General features: G+C 52.3%; 6 protein-coding genes across 6 annotated transcripts; 1 reads left to right on the top strand and 5 right to left on the bottom strand.

Moving 5' to 3' along the window:
• Positions 1–653: 653 nt before the first annotated feature.
• On the bottom strand, positions 654–1,789 carry BDV17DRAFT_290745 (uncharacterized protein; the record flags this gene model as incomplete). Its single annotated transcript, XM_073761979.1, has 2 exons — positions 654–1,050; positions 1,566–1,789. 2 exons carry the CDS (start codon positions 1,787–1,789, stop codon positions 654–656), a joined length of 621 nt encoding a protein of 206 aa, XP_073616270.1.
• Positions 1,790–2,095: 306 nt separating this feature from the next.
• BDV17DRAFT_74996 (MCT family MFS transporter) lies at positions 2,096–3,597 on the bottom strand. Its single transcript, XM_073765082.1, has 2 exons — positions 3,334–3,597; positions 2,096–3,284 (listed from the first exon to the last, which is right to left on the bottom strand). The coding sequence occupies exons 1-2, from the start codon at positions 3,516–3,518 to the stop codon at positions 2,180–2,182; spliced, it is 1,290 nt and encodes a 429-aa protein (XP_073616269.1). The 5' UTR covers positions 3,519–3,597; the 3' UTR covers positions 2,096–2,179.
• Positions 3,598–6,142: 2,545 nt separating this feature from the next.
• On the top strand, positions 6,143–7,480 carry BDV17DRAFT_74958 (uncharacterized protein). Its single transcript, XM_073765081.1, has 2 exons — positions 6,143–6,146; positions 6,218–7,480. Exon 2 carries the CDS (start codon positions 6,468–6,470, stop codon positions 7,392–7,394), a length of 927 nt encoding a protein of 308 aa, XP_073616268.1. The 5' UTR covers positions 6,143–6,146; positions 6,218–6,467; the 3' UTR covers positions 7,395–7,480.
• A 47-nt stretch (positions 7,481–7,527) lies between these two features.
• On the bottom strand, positions 7,528–8,919 carry BDV17DRAFT_74860 (aldo/keto reductase). Its single transcript, XM_073765080.1, has 4 exons — positions 8,740–8,919; positions 8,419–8,683; positions 8,030–8,357; positions 7,528–7,855 (listed from the first exon to the last, which is right to left on the bottom strand). Exons 1-4 carry the CDS (start codon positions 8,874–8,876, stop codon positions 7,656–7,658), a joined length of 930 nt encoding a protein of 309 aa, XP_073616267.1. The 5' UTR covers positions 8,877–8,919; the 3' UTR covers positions 7,528–7,655.
• A 39-nt stretch (positions 8,920–8,958) lies between these two features.
• Positions 8,959–13,222, bottom strand: BDV17DRAFT_74751 (5-oxoprolinase). Its single transcript, XM_073765076.1, has 2 exons — positions 10,611–13,222; positions 8,959–10,557 (listed from the first exon to the last, which is right to left on the bottom strand). Exons 1-2 carry the CDS (start codon positions 13,122–13,124, stop codon positions 9,238–9,240), a joined length of 3,834 nt encoding a protein of 1,277 aa, XP_073616266.1. The 5' UTR covers positions 13,125–13,222; the 3' UTR covers positions 8,959–9,237.
• Positions 13,200–14,267, bottom strand: BDV17DRAFT_261795 (peroxiredoxin). The gene is made up of 3 exons (XM_073757692.1): positions 14,071–14,267; positions 13,838–14,019; positions 13,200–13,788 (listed from the first exon to the last, which is right to left on the bottom strand). Exons 1-3 carry the CDS (start codon positions 14,234–14,236, stop codon positions 13,351–13,353), a joined length of 786 nt encoding a protein of 261 aa, XP_073616265.1. The 5' UTR covers positions 14,237–14,267; the 3' UTR covers positions 13,200–13,350.
• Between the last annotated feature and the right edge of the window lie 124 nt (positions 14,268–14,391).

Below are 14,391 nucleotides of genomic sequence, written 5' to 3'. Positions count from 1 at the left end.
ACTCTGGCTCGGCACTAGGCTTGGCCTTGGTGGATTTCTACCAAGATGGGGATAAGCTGAATAAATATGACACTGACACTGGAACTGAATAGACCGAAGCTGTGCTGGACTGAAGATTATTGTTCGGCTCGTGCCGGTGGTTTGTTGACCGCGCTGTTGTGACGTTTTGGGTGAATCTCCGAAGTACACAAAGGAGTGGAGGGCTTCTTCGTAGCCCTATCTTGGCGGTTCAAGGCTCTACGCTCTTTTATTGTCATGCTTGGATGCGTAATCCCGAACGAAAAGTCAAAGAAGGTACGGTTACGATTATCTACTGGTACACACGGCGAGCAAGATCGGGGCAATATATTATTAGGAAAATATCAGAAATAGCTCTAGCCCTGAAGTTCAAGTCCACTTAGCAAGGCCTATTTGCCTTCTCTTCCGAGCAAGTCGACCCGAAGACCGCATACAATCCACCACTCATCGACCAGGTATCATTTCTCTTCAGACGCCGAGCCGATCGTATTCGCGTCTTCCTAGATTTTCCCCCCACACACGCGGAACCAGAGTAAACAACACTGCGGATCGAAGCTCCGGTGCCTAAGACAACTCCGTCTTCACCATCACGCAGCGATGATCAGGGTTATAGGAGGCATTTTCTGGGAAAACATTCAGCAGTTCTCTGAATCATCAAGTTCCTCAGCAAACAGGCAAAGCCAGAACCTCTCGACTAGGGCTTTCGTAGACCGGTGCCAGGCCTGTCGCTCGCAGTTAATACGCTCGAACTCGAATGATACGCGTTTGGACTTGAATAGTTCGGGATCGTTAAGGAGAGAACACATCTCGACTAGGCGCTGGTCATCAAATAGATCAACCAGAACGTCCACGGTCCCATGGAAAGCCTTTGTAACAAGGTCGCGAAGAGCCCGGCGTTGTTCTGGATCCATGCTGAGCGAAAGCTTGATGTAGGATCTGCGTGAGATGGCCCGGACAGTCTTCACGTCGTGGAACTCAGGGAGGAAGGACGGGCGGTAAGGTGAGCTGGTATCTGAGCTCGATGGCTTGTACCTGAGATGGTGCAAAGGCCAGTATACGCCTATTTCATGACATCTCTATTCCTCCGGAAGGATTCGGGGAGCCATGAGCTTTCTGTTGTCACCAAGAGGATGCTTACTTTTGGATCTCAGGTGTTCCAAACCGAGAGCACCCTTGAGATACAGGGGACAGTCGCTGGGCATGACAAAGCCAGCAGCCATGGTTTGACCCCCGAGTGGGGTATATATACCCTTTCCCAGGCCCGTTGAAGGCCTTCCACAGGACCGTCCTCGTGCCTTTGTGCAGCACAATTTTTCGCGCCTTTTGGCAGACTTGAGCGATATGGGAACAGGCAATGGGGGACTGCGGCTCCCAAAAAAGCGCCAGAATATGTTTCCACTGCACGACATGGTGTAGTTATCTCCCAAATCATCATGCGAATCTCGGGCGGAAGGCGCATGAACTGCGGGAACGTGAGTTCGGTCGCTTCTGCAGGTGGCCTTTCTTCATTATTGGTTATGTATGCATCCATCAAAGCGCGGGCATACTCATCTCTATGGCTGTATGTTCGCATTAGGTCGCGAAGGATGCGGGCTTGAGAGGGCAGTGGTGGGGGTGAGCGTCGTGAGTCCGCAAAGATGAACTCGGGGGGATGCTTTGGACATAATTCGATGAACCCATCTTCGCAAGTCATGGATCCTCGATCGCGCTGAATAGACTCAGATTCAGATTCAGGGTCATCTTCGATGCTATCAATGACGGTATCGTCCATGGTCGATATTGGCTGGAACTGTGGACAGATTGCAGTTGTTGGAAGGCTCGAGTTGCTAGATCTCAGTTGTAAAATGTTGGGGAAGCAGCCAAATGAAAAATGGCTAAGACTAAGAAAAGATCTCCTATTTAAGGCTCGGCTGTTCGCTGAAGCTCGATGTGAAGCACACTTTTTCAATAAGGGGGGAAATGAATTGGAGTTTGAAAGGGAAGAAAGGAGATGATGAAAAGGACGAAGAATCTCCATTGGCGGCAATGTCACTTGATAGTGATTAGATACCACATGAATGAATCTCAATGAATACAAGGAATTCACGCGCCATACTGAAGTCCCCTGTTTCAGAAAAAGTCTCAGAAAAACGCGAATTTGAAGTCTGGTAAAGCCATTGCATCAAGCTCTCGACACGATCTTGAACCCACTTATTGGCTTGACGACAAGCAACACGAAAAGACCGCCAATCAAAGCCGCGGTACCTGCAAATATCGCTACCGCATCATAACCCATGTCCGTATCCTCCAGGGCACCACAAATGGGTGGCCCAATCAACGATGCAAGAGAAGTCCACGCCATCCCCATTCCCATGTAGGTGCCGATATTCTTTGCGTCTTGTGTACAGGAGGCCAGCGCGACGGTGCCACCAGAGATAATTGCCCCAGAAAAGAAGCCAAAGAGTGCGGCGAAGACGATAACACCGGCATTGCCCTCAATGCGTTGCCAGCATAGCGTCAGTATCCCCGTGGTTATTCCAGCGCCGGCAAATGTGTTAAGCTTGCCGAATTTGTCCGACAGAATGGCTGGGACGATACGACCAGGGAATGAGGCGGCATTGAGGATCGCGCTGAGATAGAATGCAAGAGTTGGGCTCATTCCTTGCGCAATACCATAAGACGGGAGGTAGAAGAGCGGTGGGTACAATCCCAGGAAGGTGAAGAATGAACCAACCACAAGCGTAGTGTATCCCATTTCCTTGAATGCTCTGGGAAGCAAGAAGTTGCTTTTACGCGGGGGTACGCGAGCGCGAATCGGAGGGCAGGAGGCGAGGAGGACAGCGAGGATGAGGAAGGCTTCGATACGGACAGACCACCCAAAGCCAAGGTTCGTTTTTGTGAGCATTCGATTCAAGGCAATTGGCAGTATGACGCCTCCGATGGAAGAGCCTGCAACAGCAAGACCCATCGCCGCACCGCGCTTTTTGTTGAAGTACTGAGGCGTTGCTGCGAGGGCGGGCGACATAATGAGGCCTTGTGCGATACCGCCGAGGATACCCTGGGCAAGCATAAACTGGTAGTACTCCTTGCACAAACTTGTCATGAAAATGGTAAAGACAAACACCACCGCTGGAGGGTAGATGACCTTCGCGCCATATCGATCAAACAGCGGACCACCGACCAGAGCGGAACCGAAGATGAAGAACGACTGAATGGACCCGATCCAGGATATTGCTGAGGTAGATTCATCACGAAGCTGATTCACATGGTAGTATGCCTGGTAGACACTGAGAAAAGGTCAGTCAAGGAGTCAAACGCTGACAAATGTAGGCATACCCCCAAGAGTTGACATAACCCAGAGTGCAGAACATGATGCCCGCAGTGCCCAAGGCGACGCCCCATGCTCGCCAGCCACCATCGGGGTACTCAGGACGCACTTCGTCATGTTTGGCCTCGGGGGGGTCTTTCTCAGCCAGGGTCTGCGAGGACTCGGGCATATCGTCCAGCGGTTGGTTTGACATGGTTGGTGTTGCGATCAAATATCAATGGTCTGTTGGATGGATTGAGGGTGGAAGGGAGCTGCTCTAGTCGAGGGGAGCGCAGGGTTAAAAGAGCATCTCAAAAGTAGAAGGAACTGAAAGTCGCCGTGGAAAGGAAAGTGCGAGTAACAACAGACAGAGTCACAGTAACACCGGTAACCCCGAGTCCGGATGAACTGCCCGCCGGCCATTTCCCAATCGGGCTAACCCATCCCCCCTCCAGATACGAGCCTCACCTCCCCATCTTCCCATCTTAATGTCTTCTTTCTCGAAATCACCGGAGATCCAGTCTACCGCTTCACGGCGCGGCGTGACTCGCATTCGCCATTCCTCTCACCTGCGCACGCAGTTGCGTTCCACTCCCAACCTACCGCAGACAGACACTCCCACACGAACGTACTCTAGAGTGTGCTAAGAAAATCCCTTATGCAAGGCTGACGATTGCTGAAATTTATGACCATCAGAGGCTTACTCGGTGCCCGGATAACGTTATGGTACCTAGATACCCGCCACCGATGCCTTATGACCAAGCCCTGACACCGTCGGTTCCCGCCCTCGCTGCTCAGGATCAGACAGAGTGAGTTGGAGGATACTCAGCTCCACTCGCACTGAGTTTGCGTTATGCAGAAACGATCCTAAGGCCACATTCACCTTACTCACTTCATCTGAAAGCCGTGTCTTCTCGGAACTGAAGGAACCGGAGCGTTCGCCCTTGACGTGAGAACAAGTGTCGTCGACCCAGGGTTGGGTAAAGTTTTGCTGCTGTTGACATCCCCAAGGTTCTCGTTCTGACCTGGCCTGCAGATACAACCGAAATCCTCCATGCTCTAGTTATCGCTAAGAATCGGAAATTCTTTCAGGACAAAGCGTCCGATCAGGCGCGTTCTCCTGTACATGATACGTCGTCCATGGCCAGTGTTTCTACTTGTGTGAACTGGGATACGTATCAGTGATTCAAGGTATCCTGCTCGGTGGCGATGGAGAATGCTTGCCTTCAGTTTGTCTCTTCACTGTATGACTTGACACCGCGATTGATTGGACTATGAGACCATGCCAGACCCGTGATTCCACAACCATCCTGCAGACCAACAGCAGTAAACCGTGAAGCGCGCAAATTAAAGACACCAGCCAAACTCTAGACTGACCAGTTCGCATCCTTCCAGTCCTTGAAGGCTACTTTGGTCTCGCATCCGATCACTACAGAGACTTTCCAATGTCACGGCTTCCTGACTACCTACAGAGTTAAGTGATGGTGATGGAGACAGGAAAGCCGAGGTCGAAGCCCGAAGAGGAATAACCTTGATGGTTCGTCACGTGCTTCTATCGGTCAATCACTTCCACCGAAGCTCCGAAGTTTCCCGAGGTCGATTAGAGGTCCGCCACGACTCACGAGTGACCACCCGCGCCCTTTGACTATGTACACTCTGATTTGACTGGTGACAGGGCTGGCGGTCTTCTTGTCTTTCTTCAAGCTATCGATAGTCAACCGCCGAATTGATGGAAAGACAGATGAGCCACAACCCATACAATCCGCAACCAGTCTTCTTGCGAAAACCCTGAGGCGTCCCAGTTCGCACGGTGTTCCCAGCAATAGTTTCACAACTGGGCTGTCCAGCGGATGCCTAATTGCCTTCATGGCGGCGCCTAAAAGAGGGGGGTTGGTCAGGTGGTAGACCGAGGGTATCTGTGCGCGCTGGCCGTTGCATCCAATGGCAGTAGGAGGGGGTAGTTGTCAGAGATCAAGGTGAAACCTTCTTTTGAGGCATTCGCAGACTGCTGAGCATATACGGTTAGGCGTCTCGTCTTTGTTCACCATCTAACATCCGTTAAAGCCACGTCAATGGTCCTTGCCATTTGCTTCGAGATGTAAGGTCAATGAGAGCCCATGTTTCCGTGTACACACAGCTTCTGCTTCGTGCCCTTTGTACTCATTGACTCATATTACCGAAGCATGGGGTAAGAATAGATCGAGTGTGTCTTTGGGTCAAAGGCAACTGCGTCTTTGATGTCTTCTTTGTTTCAGTAGCTTGTGCCTTTTATAACATATTACATCACTACCTACCCACGCCTAGAAACCCTGTCTAGAAGACACATTGTGGTAAGTATATCCGCGTAGCGACAGAGCATCTGTTTATGAATGGCGAGTGAGCTGCTGTTGGGCCATTCCCATCGGCCAAAGGTCCGATCAACTGGGCGTTCGTGCAGTTCAGGAGGCCCAGATACGGCTGATAGCCTGATACACACAGCTCTATGCCACCAAAACAAAGATTGAATGTCTTTGCGGCAGGCGCCATGGGGAGGACGGAGCTGAAGTCTCTCGGAGCGATGAAACAACGATTCGATGACTCCATGGAAGACGCTGAACGACTGCGCGACCCCTCCGAACACCGGAATCCGCGACGCTGACCTCCAACGTCTTAAGGATAGGTGTAAAACGGTCTATGACAAACTCAACAAGATGCTCAAGGGTTTCGGGAACAGGGTCAGCCGACGATCGAACGTTTGGGCGGGACTCAAAGTTCACCTAAAGGGGTCCCAGAGAATGGAATTGATGATGGAACTTAATGAATGCAACAAGGAGGGAACCAGAATGCTGGTTAAGATCGAAAGGTGAGTCGCGTTCTCTACCGATCGAATGGTGTGGCTGGTGGTCGAAGTCACTAACTAGACAATCGTCCTAGGTCCCAGTTTACCCTTGACTTTGCTCCGTCGAATCCGACCTATCGAAGCTTTCCCAAGGATCAACCGATGAAGTTCTTCAGTACAGAATCCTCAAGGGCCTTCGATTCGAAGAGATCAACTCCGGGTACTACCGTGTCCAGAACGGCCACAAGGGAACATTTGCCTGGTTCTTCGACAGAACAGGCTAAGGCAAGGACGGTATCACAACCGAGATGAAGCAGGCGCAGAGACTCTTCACTGAATGGCTTGATGGCGAACTTGCCATACTTCCTATCGTCAGAAGAAAGGGTCGGGGAAGTCCACCCTCGTGAAATATGCAGTTCATGCCTCGGAGAGCAGTCTCGCCAAATGGGCAACAAAGAGCGGGAAGGGGTTGGTGAGGTGGAAGATTTTCTCCGACGATGGAAACTTTTTGCAGAGAACGTGAAGCGGCTTCGTCCGGGGTCTTTTGTTTTGCGTTGCTTCCGAGCTGCCAGGTCTGATCAAAGACCAATTTCTAAAGCAGTGGGAGCGGCCAAGAGCCACTCGAATGTCTTCTTTGACGAGGAAGACCGCAACGAGGCTTTTCGAACGCTACGTCGCTCCAAAGCCGTGTACAAGAAACACAAGTACGCCATCTTCATTGATGGCCTTGACTCCTTCGAAGGAGACGTCAACGGCTTGCTGACCAACCTGCGGTGTTGGGTGAATCACAACGAATCGGATGTGAAGCTTTGCCTCTCTAGTCGGGAGGCAGCGATAGTTACCAGAATCTGCGATCAATCCGAGCTGGTCGAGATGTACAAGATTACTGACCTTGACACCAACCGCATGGTCCGTGACACGCTAGACGCCAATCGCGACTTTGAAGAGCTGACACACGACGACCCGACCAAGCGTCAAGGGTTCGAAGACGAGATCGTCAAAATGTGCGGCTGCGTGTTTGCTGAGGCGCCCACTGTTCTTCGACGCTTCGAGAAAGACCTGCTCGGATGCAGGTCCATCGAAGATGTCGCGGACAGAATCCAGACCACATCGAAAATACATGGCCCTCCCTTAGTTCCATTCTCACGCCCTCATACCTCCCATACGGTAGATGCTGCAGTATCAACGGCTGCGACCGGATGTTCAGTGGTAGTTTTTGATCGTTGTGGCAGGATGATTATATCGTACCTTTCCATAGAAGTTTGCAGATAGATTAAGACAGAAAATGAGTTCAGGCTTCTCGTTGCCATCATTGCTTGCACTAATCACACTGGGCCCATCCGAGGCCTATCCCACTACGACAAGGATGGACCCCTGTTCCAAGCGCTTCACCTGGTCGACCATGTACTGATAGACTCGAGTGTATACGAGCGAGCTAGGAATATGAGCATGCGCTACTCCACAGTATTCGAACATTTCGTGCATTCATTATGTATCGTACAACCCAACCAATGCGACCGAGCCGCCTATTCCTTATTTCTTTCCGTCGAGGTCCTTGAAGAGATCGTACCCGAAGTCGCTGCTGCTGTCGTTGAATCGCAGCTTCCGGTCGATGCCCCGAATCTTTTTCACGTCCTCCTCGCTGAGTTTGAAGTCGCCTTCGAAGTTCGTGCGAATTCGCTCGGGCGTCTTGGATTTTGGCAGGACTGAGTGTCCCTCGGTGATGGCCCACGCTGTGAGGAGAGAAAGCCAATCGTCAGCTCATGTCTAGGCAAATAAGGCAAACTTGCCGAGCTTCAACAGCCACAACAACCACAGTAGCCACACTTAACTGCAAGTCACAGCGGCGCTAGACTTCCAGAACAAGACAACAGACAACCAAAAGGAAATTAACAAGAACCACTTACCCAGTGCCGTCTGCGCCCCACTCTTCCCATACTTTTTCCCAATCTCCACAAGCACGGGGTCCTCAATCAAGCGGCCGATCTTCTGATTCTGCTCGTAGATCTCGTTTTGGTTCCCGAACGGCGAGTAGTGCGTCACATGGATGCCCTGCTGCTTATGCCAGTCCGCAAAGCCACGCTGTTGCAGCCATGGGTGAGACTCGAGCTGGTGGACTGCCGGGGGCACAGTCGCGTTGGAGAGTAACCGCTCCATCTCGGCTTTGCTGAAGTTGGAGACGCCGATGGCTTTTACTTTTCCGGTTGAGAGGAGGGTTTCCATTGCTTTGTACGTCTATACATCAATTTATTAGTATCTCATTGTATGTGAGTGAAGGAGGAGTGGGTGTGCATACGTCAACATAATCAGTATCAACAACATCCGGCCCGCCCTTATCCGTCTTAGGGAACTGCTCGGCTCCGCGCTTAAACGCAACGGGCCAATGCATAAGTAGTAAATCAACATAGTCGAGACCCAGATCGTTCAACGAGTCCGTGAGAGCCTGCGGCACGTCGTCGGGGTGGTGCTTGTTGTTCCAGATCTTGGTGGTGAGGAAGATCTGGTCGCGCGGGATGCCAGATTTCTTGATTGCGCGACCAACGGCGGGTTCGGTGCCATATCTATATGAGACCAATTAGTGGGTGGCTATGCGTCGGCTGGGTTGGCTGGGACGTACACTCGGGCAGTGTCGATGTGGCGGTATCCGGCCTTTAGGGCTTCCAGCACGGCGTTCTCCTGCGCGTCGGCGTCTTGCCATGTGCCGAAGCCGAGGGCGGGGATTGTGGCGCCGGTGTTGAGTTTGAAGGTCGTCATTTTGAATATTGTTATTTTAGTGTATTAGTTGATTTGTGACTTGGTTCCAGTGTGCTTGGTGTGCCTGGTGTGCCTTCGGTTCGCTTTATATAGCAGTGTGGTGGTGATTGACGTCATTTGATGTACCGGCCATGACGTCTCGATGAACAGCGCTGGATTATCGTTCCAACACCTTGAGAGCGAAGCACCGACGAATCATGGAAGAAGTGGATACACATTATTCAAGTGCAAAGTAAAAGTGCCGGCCAGAATCATGTAACCCTGGCTACATGAATTGAATGAAATAAGGCTGATGTGAATCGCGGATATCCATCCGACACTACATACATCATTATTATACTAACTCCGACCTAGGTCGAATCTATTCTACCCTCCCCCACCCCCCACCACCCGCAGTCATAATAAGAATACGATCATGCGTATCAACACGAATCGTATTTTTCCCGCCAATATTGACAACATGGTCCTCACCCGTCTCGCCATCCTTCGTGATCCACAGATTCATGCCGGGCTCCGCATTCTCACCCCCCTCAAGCCCATAAGGCCTGTGCACGCGCCGCTCCGATAGAATCGAGCAGTCCATCGGGGTTAGGAACTCGATTTCCCGGATCACACCCTCACCACCAGGATGCGCGCCCTTCCCACCCGACTTAGACCGGAGTGTGAACTGCCGCAAGAGAGTGGGATACCTCTTCTCGAGGATTTCAGGGTCTGTAATCCGCGTGTTTGTCATGTGCACGTGGATACCCGATTCCCCGTCCCAGGATGGCCCGGCGCCGCTCCCGCCCGCGATAGTCTCGTAGTATCCGAACCCCGGGATCTCCTTGCCTGTGTCCGGGTCGGTTTTAGCGTTCGTGCCGAAGGTAAGATTATTGCAGCATCCCTGCGACGCGGCACACGCACGGAACGCCTTGAAGACGACGTCCGTGACGCGCTGGGAGGTCACGACGTTGCCGCCTACGACGGCGGCGTTCTTCGTAGGGCTTAGGAGGCACGATGGCGGGACTTGGATGTCGATTGGTGCGAGACAGCCCTGGTTCAGTGGCATGTCTGCGTTTATCATGCATCGGAGACAGTAGATGATAGCGGAGTGTGTGATTGCGATGGGGGCGTTCCAGGCGCCGTATACCTGTGGTCCTGTACCGTCGAAGTCAAAGACCGCGGACCCGTCTTCGCCGTTGATCGTTACCTTTAGCTTAATGGGTGTTCCGTCGTCCATATAGTCGATTGCTTCGAGCGGTTTACCTCCGAATTTCTTGTACAGATTCTTGAGGAGATTGCGGACTGCCGTCTCGGCCGTCTCCTGAATGGCATACATGTATTTCTGGACCGTCTCGGTGCCGTATTCGGCGAAGAGAGCTTGAATGAGCGTTATTCCGCGCGTATTGGCGGCGATTTGGGCCTTCAGGTCGGAGATGTTGTCGCTTATGCATCTCGCGCCGGAGCATCCGTCGTACTCGGCGGGTTTCTTGACAAGGAGCTCGATCATGCGCTCTTCGTCGAATTTGCCGTCACTGACGACCTTGTCGCCTTCGATTGCGGCGCCCTCTTGCCATAGCTCAGTTGATTTGGGGGGCATGGATCCTGGGAGAATACCGCCGATGTCGGCGTGGTGGCCTCGAGATGCTACGTAGAACATGATTTCGCTGCCGCCGGGTTTATCGAATACGGGTGTAATGACCTGGCCGGTTAGTGTGAGCTCGTTCTGAGTGATGGGGTAGGTGATGGTCTTACAGTGATATCGGGCAAGTGAGTCCCACCACAACTAGGGTGGTTGGCAACAAGCACGTCACCATCCTTCAGCTTACCCTTCCACTTCTGGGCCTGGTATCGGACAGCGAATTGCATGGAACCGAGGTGAACAGGAACATGAGGTGCATTAGCCACAAGCCCGCCATCTGGTGAAAACAAGGCGCAAGAGAAGTCGAGGCGTTCCTTGATGTTTGTTGAAACAGCGGTCTTCCTCAGTGTTCGGCCCATTTGTTCTGCAATGGACATAAAGCGATGGCCAAAGATACTGAGTTTGATGGTGTCGATGCCGGACTTGGCCTCTTCTTCTGTTGCAGAGTTGGCTTCTTCTAGGTCGATGACGATGCATGTCTCTAGGACGCTGGCAACGGCGCCTGGCACGACGACGATCGTCTGTGTATTGTCAATGATAATTGCTGGGCCCTTGATGCGGGAATTCTTCTCGATGTTGTCGAGTTTGTAGACGGGGGTATCTAACCGTTCGGAGTAGCCGTCAAAGTATGTCTTGGTGGTGAGGTCTGGAGAAGCGTTGATGTCGCGTATCGTGGCTTCACGTAGCTGAATCAAAGGGCTCTTCTCGTCTCGCACCTTTGAGGCGGCAATGGTCCGGACTCGGATGTCATCCACCAGTACCGGGCGGTCTGAGTTGAACCCAAACTCCCTGCGATGGCGCTCCTTGAAATGCTCAACAAAGTCGGAACCATCTTCGGGCTCCAAAATCATCAAGCTAGTGTCTGATCCGTCATAGCGGAGGTTGAGATACCGCTCGTGGCGCACTTGGTCGGGCGAAAATCCCTGCTCTTTCATATCCTGAACTGCAGCTTCGGTCATCTCACCCAGCCTCTTGTTAAGCTCTGATTTGGAGGGCTCGTATTGAGTGGAGAGCGGCTCCTGCGATTCTTTGACTACTTCTGCCAGAGCCAGCCCGTACGCCGAAAGGACTGATGAGAATTTGTGGATTATGATGCGAGATATGCCAAGAGATGCAGCTACCGGGCATGCATGCTGACCTCCAGCGCCGCCAAAGGACGCAAGGTGATGGGTAGCAGTTTCAAAGCCTCGAGCCTCGGTAAGGTTCCTGATCGGACGGGCCATGGACTCATCGGCAACCTTTAAGAAACCGAGCGCTACTTCCTCTGGGGAATATTCTGTGTCGCCCTTCTGTTTCCGCTCTTTGTTAACGGTTTCCGTCAGTTCTTTGAATTTCTTCGTGGTGATTTCAATATCAAGCGGCTGGTCTTCATTCTCGCCAAAAATGTGAGGGAAGAACTCGGGTAGTAGGCGGCCGAGGAAGAGATTCGCATCGGTGACTGTCAATGGACCACCTTTGCGGTAGCAGGCAGGGCCAGGATGAGCGGACGCTGACTCTGGTCCGACGTAGAATAGACCATTGCGCCATGTTAGAATAGAACCACCTCCCGCAGCAACGGTGTTAATATCGAGTTGCGGGGATTGGATTTGAACACCGGCTAGCCTCGAGCCGAAAACATGCTCTAAATGGCCGTCGAAGCGGGAAACGTCTGTTGAGGTTCCTCCCATATCGAAGCCGATAACAGGTATCTTTTCTTCAGCGTCCCAGCTAGTTGCCGCAAATCCGACGACACCAGCCGCCGGTCCTGAGAGAATTGCCTTCAGTCCGCTAAACTTGCGGAAGTCGACAAGTCCGCCGTCAGACTGCATGAACTCAAATCTGCAGCTATGTTGATTCGCAAGACCGCCTTCGAAGCTTGAAGAGATAGAGTCGATATAGCTCTTGATTACGGGCGTCAAGTATGCATCTGCCGCAGCGGACATGCCGCGTGGAACGATCTTGATCATGGGTTGCAGTTTAGAAGACAGGGTAACTGAGAAACCCATGCTCTCGGCCATCTCTCCGATCAGGCGTTCGTGCTCGGGGTAAGCATATGAATGCACCAAAGCCACTGACAGAGACTGATACCCTTGCTCCTTCAAGCGCTCCAGCTCAGGACGAACCTTCTCAATATCCAATTCCTCGACAACGCGGAACTTCTCGCCAGTTACACCCTCCACAAGCTGTGCTCCAGAGAAGCACTCTTTATCCGAAAGCGGATGACAAGGTACAATTCGCTCGTCGATTTCCACAACAGCTTCAGGGAGCACACCGGGTCGAGCCATGGTTAAATCAAAGATATTCGGGCGCGACTGGTCTCCTATCCTGAGCAAGTCTCTGAACCCCTTTGTGGTGAGAAGCGCCGAGCGAGCGCCCTTCCTCTCGAGCAAGGCGTTTGTGGCAACTGTCGTGCCCATTCGCAAGCTTTCAATAGGTTCAAGCTCCAGTGGCTTCCCCCGAGGAAGTGTTTTTCCTGTGACCTGCTCCAGAATCTGGCGCACACCTTCTGTTGGTGCATCTTGATAGTGTGCGGGGTCGACGGAGAGCAGCTTCAGGATGATATCGGGGCGGCCAGGGACGACGGCATGGACGTCGGTGAATGTACCGCCGCGGTCAATGGAAATTGTGATCTTGCCCTCTCTAGCCATGGTTCTTGTCCGAAATCTTGTTTGAAAGGGATCTGGAGATCTAAGAACCAAGTGAGGGGAGTCAAGAATGGGGGGCTTATCAGTGCTTAGTAATGTTGATCGTGGAGTCAATCTGACGACATCCCGCCGATCAGCTTTCCTCGGATCTAGTATACAGAAATTGACTATCACTACCAGGCGTCTAGTGTCGGTATTTTCTATTGGTACATGGTTTTAGATTACAAGTCTAGTACTTGGTGTAGCGGAGGTAAGGCTTCAGCTCGCGGACCTCGCCGAACTTCTTCTTTGCATCCTCCGTGGACACAGAAGGCGGGACAATAACGTCCTCACCGACCTGCCAGTTGATGGGGGTCGCAATGCCCTTCTGGTCGGCAGTCTGAAGGGAGTCAATAACACGGAGGACCTCGGCAGAGTTGCGGCCCGTGGAAGCCGGGTAGCTCATCGTCAAACGAATCTTCTTGGCGGGGTCGATGATGAAGACAGAGCGGATAGTGAAAGCGATGCCCTTCTCAGCGAGGTTTGCCAGTTCCGACTCGTCGATCATGTCGTACAGGAACGCGACCTCCCGTTTGGCATCGGCGATGATGGGGAATTGGACATTGCTGTTGGTGACCTCGTTGATGTCCTTGATCCATTCGTCGTGCGAGCCGAGGTCGTTGGCGCTCTAGTTAATGGTCAGTAAATTTCTTCCAATTGGGTCCATTATCAAGTACCAGTCCAATCATCTTGACACCGCGCTTTGAGAATTCACCCTTGAGCTTTGCAAACGCGCCGAGCTCAGTGGTGCAAACGGGCGTAAAGTCGGCGGGATGGGAGAAGAGGATAGCCCAGCTGTTGCCGATCCATTGGTGAAAGTCGATTTCACCTTGAGTGGTTAGGGCTTTGAAGTTGGGTGCTGCAACAACATTGGTATTTGAACTTCGCAAAATCGATGGGCAAGGCAAACCTGTTGAGCCGAGGCGCAGACGCGGCTGTTCCTTGGGGAGAGTGTTCAGGAAGCGGCGCGCGAGGGGCTGCGCGAGGGAGGCAGAAATGGGGGTCTTGGCCCACGGAGCAGCCTTTGACAGCGTTCTCAGCGCCTTGAAAGCTGTGCGAGGAGAGAACGAGGCCATTTTCAGTGAACTGATGGCAGAACAAGGATCTCAATGGCAGGTGAGGTGGGAGAAGATTGATAGTTGACGCAATCCGGCGCCAATACTGCCATTGTAGACCGCCTTTAATGCCGCCTGAACTGAGCCCCCACTTCGTCCGTTTGTCGACGTTTGTC

The sequence above is a fragment of the Aspergillus undulatus genome (assembly GCF_047715775.1).
Source record: "Aspergillus undulatus strain CBS 261.88 unplaced genomic scaffold BDV17scaffold_20, whole genome shotgun sequence".
Lineage (NCBI taxonomy): Eukaryota > Fungi > Ascomycota > Eurotiomycetes > Eurotiales > Aspergillaceae > Aspergillus > Aspergillus undulatus.
The sequence above is the reverse complement of the archived record's forward strand: the minus strand, read 5'-3'. Positions and strand labels throughout refer to the sequence as shown.